Below are 10588 nucleotides of genomic sequence, written 5' to 3' on the forward strand. Positions count from 1 at the left end.
AACTAGCTGCTTTTTCACATAACACCATTTTTACTTGAAAGTGAAAGTTGCTTGTTCAGTCGTGCCCGACTCTTTGCAACCCCATGGACTATACAGCCCATGGAATTCTCCAGGCCACAATACCGGAGTGGGTAGCCTTTCCTTTCTCCAGGGGATCTTCCCAACCCAGGGATCGAACCCAGGTCTCATGCATTGCAGGCAGATTCTTTACCAGCTGAACCACAAGAGAAGCCCTTTTTACTTGAAAGAACTGACAAACTATGGGTATTCAGATTTGGGTCTTTGGCCGGAGTTTTCTCAAAAATGAACCAAGTGAGCCAGTCACTTCAAGGGAAAAAGCTGAGAGTGTCTGTTGCCAGTGATAAAAGGTAAGTTTTCAAACAAAAATTAGAATTTTGGAAAACTTTAATCTGGCACCATGGACTTGGCTAGTTCACAATTCATAAAAATTTCCCTGATTAGTTCAGTGATGATACTAAAGAATGTGGTTTTTTAATATTATACAATGCATTGTGTCATATTTGGAAGTGCCGCATCATTGGGTGAACCAGTATTTTCCAACTGACCAATGCATGATTCTGCAAAATAATACATGGGTAAAACAGATTCCAAGTAAAAGAGAGACAACTGGATTTCAATATAACAACATACAGGGAGTACACAGATATGATTTTAGGTTTGGCATTGCAACAAACCATTAAGAAACTACCATTTGACAAATTTTGACATGATATTAAAAAATATCTACAATTGTCTGAAAAGACTACTAAAATTCTCTTCCTTTTGCCAACTATTTAAGTGTGAGGCTGAACTTTCTTCATATACATCCACCACGACAATATATTGCAACCCCCTACTTCACAGCACACATAAAAATCACCTCCAGTTAGGTAAGACTTAAAAAGGGAAAGCAACATAATGTTTCCAGAAAAGTCATAGGGTAGTTCATTAACCTTAGAATGGAGAGAAACTAGTAAACACAAAAAAGTACTACTCAGAAAGTAGAAGACAGATACATTTAACTACATTAAAATGAACAACTTCTACTCATTAAAAGTCACCACTGTACAGTGGAAATACAAGCCTAAGAATAACAAAAGAGATTTGCCACACACAGTGTAACCCACTGAAAGAACTACAATTTATAGAAAGAACTACAAATCAATGAAAGAAATGCGAACAATCCAATCGAAAAATGGAAAAAAGATATAAAGAGATCTTTACCAATAAACCAAAGTCCAAATCACCAATAATATACAAAAAGACGCCTATATAGCACATGGAACTCTGCTGAGTGTTACAGGGCTCCCTAGATGGGAGGGGAGTTCGAGGGAGAATGAATACATGTGTATAGCTGAATATTTTCACTGTTGTGAAACTATCACAACATTGTTAATTGGCTACACCCTAATACAAAATAAAAAGTAAAAAAAAAAAAAAAAACAGATGCCTATGCTACAAATGAACGCATATGCAAAACAGACTCAGACACAGAAAACAAACTTGTGGTTACCAAAGGAGAGGTGTGGGAAGGAGCAGTTTAGGACTATGGGATTAACAACTGCTATGTATAAAGTAGTTTGTTAGTCATAGTAGTATAAAATAGCTTCCTCCCTGGTAGCTCAGCTGGTAAAGAATCTGCCTCCAATGCAGGAGACCCTGGTTCAATTCCTAGATTGGGAAGATCCTCTGGAAAAGGGTTAGGCTACCGACTCCAGTATTCCTGGGCTTCCCTGGTGGCTCAGATAGTAAAAGAATCCGCCTACAGTGTGGGAGACCTGGGTTCGATCCCTGGGTTGGGAAGATCCCCTGGAGAAGACAACCGTTACCCACTCCACTACTGTTGCCTAGAGAATTCCAGGGACAGAGGACCCTGGTGGGTTACAGTCCACGGGGTCACAAAGAGTCAGACACAACTGAGTGACTTTCACTTTTCATGTATAAAATAAACAACAAGAACATACTGTGTAGCACAGAGAATTGTAGCCATTATCTTGTAATAACCTGTAAATGCAGTATAATCTGCAAAAATACTGAATTACTACTTTGTACACCTGAAACTAATAATGTAAATCAACTATACTTCAACTAAAAAAAATTGGAAAAAATGCCTATGAAAATGTTGAAGAAAATAACATTAGATATGCTGCTGCTGCTAAGTCACTTCAGTCACGTCCGACTCTGTGCGACCCCATAGACGGCAGCCCACCAGGCTCCCCCATCCCTGGGATTCTCCAGGCAAGAACATTAGATATATACATTGACAAAAAATTTACAGTGTGACAATGTTAGATGTTGGGCTTCCCAGGTGGCACAGTGGTATAGAATCTGCCTGCCAATGCAGGAGACACAGGTTGATCCCCGGGTAGGGAAGATCCCCTGGAATAGGCAATGGCAACCCACTCCAGTATTCTTGCCTGGAAAATTCCATGGACAGAGGAGCCTGGAGGGCTACAGTTCATGGGGTTGCAAAGAATCGGACATGACTGAGCAACTGATCACATAGCACAATATTAGATGTTAGCCAGGATGTGAAGGTGAACTCTCATACACTGCTGATGGGAGTATATTCGGAAATAGTATGGCAGTATCTAGTAAAGTTGGTGTGTGTGCACCTGTGTACACCAAAATACCTGTATAAGAATGGCTCTATTGGCTTTGTTGCTAACAGCCAAAAACTCAAACAATAAACTTGTTCCTCAGTAACATAAGAGATAAAGTATGGTATAGTTACACAATGGAGCATCTTATAACTATGAAAATCAAAGAACTGCAAATACTCGCAAAATACAAATGAATCCGAAAGACATAATGTTGATCAAAAGCAGTCAGGAACAATTAGAACACATCCTCTACGATTCCACTTATATGAAATTCAAAAAGAACAAACTTAAACTTCTTTGGTAGCAAAACTGTAAATAAAAACAAGAGAAAGCCATAAACGTCAGTTACCACAGGGGAGGTAAAAGAGTACGAAAAGGAAGGGGGATTATGTTGACTAGAGCTGGGTATGAGTTACATGAGTGTGCATCTTAGTGATTCTTTGAGCTCTACATTTAAATTTTAGGCACTTTTCTGTATTCTTTTAATTTCACAATTTAGAAAAAGTAATTGTTATTACAAGCTGTACAAAACTCAAACAAAAAAAGGAGAACCAACGAATGCATATGTTTATTTTTTTAAGTCTAGCAATCCAGTCAATAAAGCAAGTAACTATAAAACTGACAGAATATGCTTATATATCACATCTAAGGTGAAATATGATGCCACATTACAACCATCCGCAGAGGGATTATCTACTTTGCAGATTATGCATGCCCTTGCAGTTCACCTCTCTTGTGTCTTTTATTTCACGACTCCATCATCAGGATAAGCAGGGTAAGGTTCAATGGACTTTTCCAGGTCAAAAATTCATCTGTAGGGCTCACAAAATTATTTTCAAAACCAAAGAATAAAAATGCCTTGCCAACAGACAACTATTAATAAATCTGCATAGTTTGAAAATCTCGTTTAGCTGTTAGTTTTTAATCAACTCCTATTAAAAGAACAAAAATTTTCGGAGAGCACCTTAGAAATGGTAAAATAAGGCAGTTTAAGTTTGACTCCAAGTACTTTCAACTATTTCTCCTGAGAACCAGATAGGCCTTCCAATGTGCTAAGACAGTGGGTAAGCTTTTAATTTCTCAAAGTAAGTTAAACCTACAACGAGCTTATCTCAAATATGAAACAAAATCAGTCTTCATTACATTAGGCAATACAAAAATATCTGCTTCAGACTAGCATCAGAGAATATAACCTAAAAATGCCTGACACCTAGCTCCTTTTTGTTCAGAGTAAATATGTAAGAGAGTGCATCAAGGCTGCTTCAGTATTTGCCATAAAGTACTGAAACAATCCCCGCCCCATCCCTCCCCCCTTGGTTTTCACTGTCCCCATAGGTTCAATTCCCTTTAGAATGTAGTAGCAGGAAATATTGCATCTTTGACAGAAGAATGCAAGGAAATCCTGTAACTCATCTTTCCCTTTGTACCCTGGCTACTAAAAAGCAAGGTCAAATATTCTTTCTTACAGTGAATCTGTCTGCTTATTCACATTTTCAACAGCTTCATTTTCTATTTGTTTTAACAAGCTTAATGCAGATGTCTTTTGCTATAATCCTTCCAGAGGGGAGGGGCAAATGTCAGTGTACCAAATCCCACTTAATCTAATGGTACAGTCATTGTTACATAATTTTTAAAAATAACTGAAATGTAATTCCATCTTGTCAGTCACAAAAGCTACAAACATATTCATTAGGATGCAGATGATAATGTCATCATGAACTATTAATTACCATCTTAAAGACTCACTCAAACTGTGTAAGGAATCACTGATGGGTTATTACATTATATAAAGCAACTTATTTGTGTAACTTTTATTTCCCTAGTATAAAATACTTCTTCCCTAGTTGCTGGAGGAAACTAAAAACTCACTAAGAATGTTCCCCCATCAGTAGATTTGTCCCAGCTTTTCCCCTAAGTTCTTCCACTAACAGAAGATCATGAAGTACCCTTAAAGGGACAATCCTTTTTCAGAATGCTGCACGTCTTACTACACCTCTTGTACAGTTTAGTACTCTATCCTAAATCTTAAAAGGAGAAAAACAAAACTTGAGCAGTTGCCCATTTTAATGTGGCTTTAAAAATAATCAAATATTCTGCCTTGGAAAAAATTCAAATGACTATTTTAGTCCCTTAATAACCTCCAAATAATTGGGTTTACCATGTTTTCCACTTTTATGACAATTTGGTGCTACAGTGGAGATGCAACCTCAGGCCCCTGAGAACAAAGAGTCTACTTTTTGTCAAAGATATATGAAATTTAAACGGAATAAAATGTCTTAAGTTCTTCCAAGGACTTAAGTATTTTGTGAATACTCTTTAACATGAGTATTTGACTGTCCATCTTACTTGATCCTATTTTCCAGTAAAGAAACACAACATAAGCCTGAACTATTGGATTATACGCAACATCTCAAAGCTGGTTCTACATATAAACAATTGATAGAGATCTGTGCTTCAACTAATTTTTAAAACAAAACAAAAGGTGGCTAAACTTTGTTAAGCAAGTGTTACCTCTATTATCATTGACAGGAGACATAACCCCAAAAAATGAGTATTGGGACATGTAGTGTTATCTCGAAACATGTATTTAAGAAAATGAAAATATGCACTTACGAGGAGGAAAAGGAACAGGAAATGTTAAAGACAACAGAAGTTCCTGCACACAAGTACATTAATAGCACTCATGCTACCTTAGTTAAAGAACAATTTTTCTAACAAAAAAAGAAAGCAGTAGCCTGGAAAAACCTCCTGATACTGCTACATTTTCTGAAGAATGAATTTCTCTTACAGGGAAATAGACCAAGACTTATACTTGCAAACACAGGTCAAAATGAGAAAACGAATGCCAAATGAAGACAAGACATGAAGAAATGGTTTCAGATAAAGCTTCAGATGAACTTAGAGCACGTTTTGAAGGGGAAAAAAGACAAATACTAAACAAAAAATTTCTTAGACTGTTTGCTATAAACTCCCTCCTCCTACTTTGCTCCAAAAAATTCAGGTCAGACAACATTTAATGAACATCCAAATGCCCTTCCTTAAGTTCTGGAATATGTCAAATCATCCAGTAGCAGATGAAGAAAACAACGGCAACCAAAACATTTGGCCATTAAATTTTAAAACTGTATTATTGCCTGTGGGTGTGTGTGCTCAATCATGTCCAACTCTCCGCCACCCCATGGACTGTAGCACACCAACCTCCTCTGTCCATGGAATTTTCCAGGAAAGAATACTGGAGTGGGTTGCCATTTCCTCCTCCAGGGGATCTTCCCAACCCAGGGATCAAACCCACATCTCCTGCATTGGCAGATGAATTCTTTACTGCTGAGCTACTGAGGAATAAAGTAACACCCAACAAAAATTTCTGTTTGATATGTAAATTTTTTTAAGAAAAAGAATCAAGTTATTTAAACAAATACATGATATTTAACAAATGTAAGTATTTTGAAATAAGTATTGACAGGAGGCTAACATCTTCAGATTAAGAGCTTGGAATATAAATCCCCCATTAAGGTTGCTTGTGACACAAAGAAATGCTGGGCTCACTGTGTTAAAGATGTCTACTAGAAATAAAATTCTCCCCTAGATCTACCAGTACATGCAAGTTTATTAGCTTAATCATGGCAAATCCTATGATAATATGAAATAATCAAGAAACTTAAGCTCTAATTCCAAAATTAAAGTGATTAAATCCGTATCTTGCATATGTCACAGAATTTCAAAGAGTTTGCATTAAGATGTGAAACTTAGAGTAAATCTAAGTGTTACTGCAAAGGACACTTAATTATGTTTTCAGAGTCCTTTGTGCTTTTGCTATCTCTTGGAAAAGATCACTTTAAGAGTTCTGTAATTTACCATTAAAAACATAATCAGTATCTCTGGAAATAGGTTAGCTAGTTATGTGATGGACCATTCACATGGGCAAAATACAGTTTTTCTTTTTTCCCTAGTTATCTAACAAAACTTACTCTTCAAAGCCAAGACTTTCCATCTTAATTGACAGCTGCTTTTCTTTTCATGAGGCACAAATAAGAATTGCCCTCTCAATGTTATAAAACGCCCCATACAGCTCATATGTCCCTTTAACACTGTGCTGCTGAACTTGATACAACTCCCAGAATACAGACTTATACTTATAGAAAGTAACGGACAAGAAATGAACTTACACCTCATGAAAAATATCATGACTTTTGGTCAACTTAAAGCTCATCTGTTAACTTTTCTCATTAAAAAGGAAAAATCCACTGAAGATATAATTTTAAATACTGATCAATCTTAAAAGCCAAATATGTAAATGGATTCACTAATAATTTGGTAGCACATTATCTTTTTAACATTTCTGGTTGCTGGTTCATATTTTAAGAAGCTGTTTCCAGAGAAAGGAAAAGATTTTTTGTAATATATTTATAATACCATTTTTTATAATAAAATGAAAATGCTAACTCTATCGTTAGCAAGATAAAAAACTCCAAAGTTAGACTATATGCAATAAAGTTTCCAAAGAGGGAAAAGAGGTCAAATGAAGACTAAGTACTGGATGGTGATGAGTTTGACTATTTAAAGTATTTCATTATGTCACCCAACTATTTAAAATACTTCATTAATGTCACACGACTCTCTTCATGTAACAGAACAGTTATAAAACTGACTATACTGATCTGGATCTACTATAATTCAAACTACATTCCACAAGCCATGCAATAACTTCATACACCTAAGTTCGAATAACAGTTTTGAAGCAGCTCTTCAAAAACACAGAAATTACAATGGGTAGCATGGATAATGTAAATATGCATAAAGTGAATCCAAAATACCAATTCTGACTAGATACTTCGAACTCCTACATGACTTTTTCTTCAACCATTGCCAGTCAAAAGCCAAGCAGAATTTTACCTCCTAGCCCTAATACCACTCACTCTAAGATGGGAATAACAGTAAAACTGTCAAAAACAGCTGGAAAGAGCAAGCTAAGTAGTCCACAAAGATGACAATCCCCAAATAACTAAGTTGACTTTAAGAGTTAAAGTAACAATCAACTGTGTACCCGTTTGCGTGGGTGGGCGTGGGGGGTGGGAATGGGGTGGTTATCCTACTCTCATATAGATGAAAATGATGCTTTGCTTTGGTAACTTCTCATCCTGCCTTCCCCGCACACAAGGCACTTTAACAGCTACTTGTTAACTAGCACGTACAAGGATGTGCAAAATGTTCCTAACAGTTAAAAGTGAGTGGTTATCAAACAGACTTCCCTGTCAGTTCATAAAACAATAAGCTCCCTAAGCAGACGCTAGAGCGGCTGGAGGGAGGGGGATAGAGGACGGGGACGGGAGGGTTGACCCAAAAGAAACGTGAGACACAGTCCCCACTCTTAAAGGATCACTCAATTCGTTGGAGTACAAGAGATTACATGAAGAATCAGAGACGAATTAATTGCTAACCTGAGTAGTACAGACTTTTAAGTGCAAGATCTGTTCAGAGAAGTTGAAATATTAAAGACTGCAATAATAATATTACTTGTAATAGTAGTTATCACTTGAGCACTTACTATAAGCCCAATGCTTTACAGGCATTAATCTTCGCAACAATCCTTTGAGTATTTATTATTCCCAATTTACTCAAGGGGAAACGGTCACAGTGGCTAAGGAACTTACCCAAGGTCACCTGGCTAGTTAAGTGGCTAAAACTACCGCCTACCCAGGCGATCCAATTCTAGCGCTCACACTAAGACTTCGAAAGTAACGCGAGTGCGGACGGGGGCTGGGGAGGGTCATGAAGGCTGGCGCGGGCCATGTAGGCTGGCGCGATTACACGCGCAAGATCCGGCAACACGTTCCCCGCGTTTGGTCCCGGTACCGAAGTTCTAAAAACCGTATTTTTCGCACGGGCAACCGTAAACTGACTACTGGGCAGGGAGGGGAGGGGAGGCGGGGGGCGCAACCACGCGGAAAACAGCTAATGAAGAGTTAATCTCATACCCGGCTGAGCTTTAACTAATAAAGCGATCCAGAGAAAGACATTCGCAATAAGTCATTTGTTTTAAAATCTGGGGTTTGTTCCGCCGCTTAAACGAATTTTCCCCCCGAGACAGACAGAGCCGAAATTTGGGGCAAGGAAATCACGGGTTATGGCAGATTACGGTCTTCTGTGTTACGGAAAGAAAGAAAGAGGAAAAACACCCAAGTTTTATGACTACAGGAAACACGTTATTTTAGGTACCCGAGAACCTTGGAGAGTTGCCAAAATTAGTTGCAGTCCCAGGACAAAATGGGGTTTGGGAAACATTTAATGACGAAAAAGTTGATTCCAAGCCGAAATGGCCATGAGATGGAAAGACAGAGCAAAGAAATGCAGGTAGATCTTGGAGAAAGCGGCGATGCTTGCTACACTTCGCCCATGGACAGCGGCGCCGCGAGGGGCCGGGACGGTCTGGGGACCGTCTAGGAGATCGCTCCTCAGGAGGGCGAGAGGTGCCAAGCGGGGTCCTTCTCGATGCCCTGGGCGGAAAGGAGGGGAGGGAGTCCGGGACAGTCCGGACTTCGGGCAGAGGAGGCGCCGGGCTCCGAACTGCAGAGTCGAACGGGTGCAGAGTAAAGAAATGGGACAGAGAGAGACGGAAAGTCAGAACCCTCCTGGCGCGGCCCGGTAAAGAGAAAGGAGCCAAGTGAGCTCAGCGAAGAGGGGGACAAAAAGAGACGGAGCGAGAGCGCGGGGACCCGCAGGGACAAAACGGGGAGTTCTGCTAAGAGGCTAAAGAAAGACAAGCTCTGGCGGGCAGCAGGGCTTTAAGAGGAGCCCAGGAAAGGTAGGAGATCGGCGGCAGTTACCAGCACCTTTCCTCCCCGAGTTCGAAACTCCCAGTCAAGCATCCACACCCGTCACCCAGATGGGGGAGGGGACACCTCTCCCCCCCCACCTCCCCCCAAATGTGAGAGCACTGCTGACGCCCAAGCCCGGCCCGGCGGAGCGCTCGCCTCCAGCCCGGACACTCACAATTCGCCTCTCCCTGATTTCTCCCAGTTCTTTATCCACTCTACGGGAACCACCACGGTTGCGGCCGCCATCTTCCCCTCACTAGTAGCAGAGGCCCGGATGTGTAGCACGCGAGCGAGGGGTCAAAGGGGAGCACCGCCCACGGGGAATGCCGGGAGCCGCGAGTTCGGTTTTTTTATTTCCCGCCCCACTTTCCACCCCACCCTGCGGAAGCCCGAGGCTCTGCCACCAACCAGGTGGCTGGGACCCATGGGTCCCGTCGCAGAGTGACTACGCTGGCCGCGCCCTCTGCAAACCTGGCCCCACTTCCCTTTAGAGCAGAAAAAAATGCCATCCCCAGGCCAACTCGTAGCCTTTATCTTCTTCCCTCGTCTCTACTCCAGACCACTAAGTCAAACTTGTGTTTTTAAAGCACCTAATGTGTGCTAGACACTGGGGATAGAGAAATAATAAGCCATGATTCCTACCCTCAAGCAGCTCAGTCTGTGGGGAAGACAAACATATAAGCAGATCAATTACAATACACCCTGCTGACAGCTGAGATCAAAGAAATTAGTCGGGGGAAAAGGCAGCCGATTACTTTGCACCAGGCATTTTGCTGTTGCTGCTGCTGCTGCTGCTAAGTCGCTTCAGTCGTGTCCGACTCTGTGCGACCCTATAGACGGCAGCCCACCAGGCTCCCCGTCCCTGGGATTCTCCAGGCAAGAACACTGGAGTGGGTTGCCATTTCCTTCTCCCATGCACGAAAGTGAAAAGTGAAAGGGAAGTCGCGCAGTCTTGTCCGACTCTTAGCGACCCCATGGGCTGCAGCCTTCCAGGCTTCTCCGCCCATGGGATTTTCCAGGCAAGAGTACTGTAGTGGGGTGCCATTGCTGTTACGAGGGTTATAATCTTACGAGAGAGCAATCGGCCTGGGGAACACTCGAAACCACCAGCGCTGACACGGAATCAACCGCTATTACTGAAATCTTAGGCAAAACTAGGGGGCGCAAGTA

General features: G+C 40.9%; 1 protein-coding gene across 14 annotated transcripts in view; it reads right to left on the reverse strand.

Moving 5' to 3' along the window:
• Positions 1-9745, reverse strand: part of THOC2 (THO complex subunit 2) — a 118753-nt gene extending 109008 nt beyond the window's left edge. For 7 of the 14 annotated variants that reach the window (XM_061409456.1, XM_061409452.1, XM_061409457.1 and 4 more), the window contains exon 1: positions 9594-9743. In XM_061409456.1, the coding sequence (XP_061265440.1) occupies positions 9594-9664 (71 nt within the window). In that variant the 5' untranslated portion in view covers positions 9665-9743. Of the gene's footprint in view, positions 1-9593 lie in introns of all 14 variants that reach the window. The other 7 variants (XM_061409461.1, XM_061409460.1, XM_061409455.1 and 4 more) reach the window with 3 other exon arrangements.
• Between the last annotated feature and the right edge of the window lie 843 nt (positions 9746-10588).

This window comes from Bos javanicus, chromosome X (assembly GCF_032452875.1).
Source record: "Bos javanicus breed banteng chromosome X, ARS-OSU_banteng_1.0, whole genome shotgun sequence".
In the NCBI taxonomy this organism is placed as follows: Eukaryota; Metazoa; Chordata; class Mammalia; order Artiodactyla; family Bovidae; genus Bos; species Bos javanicus.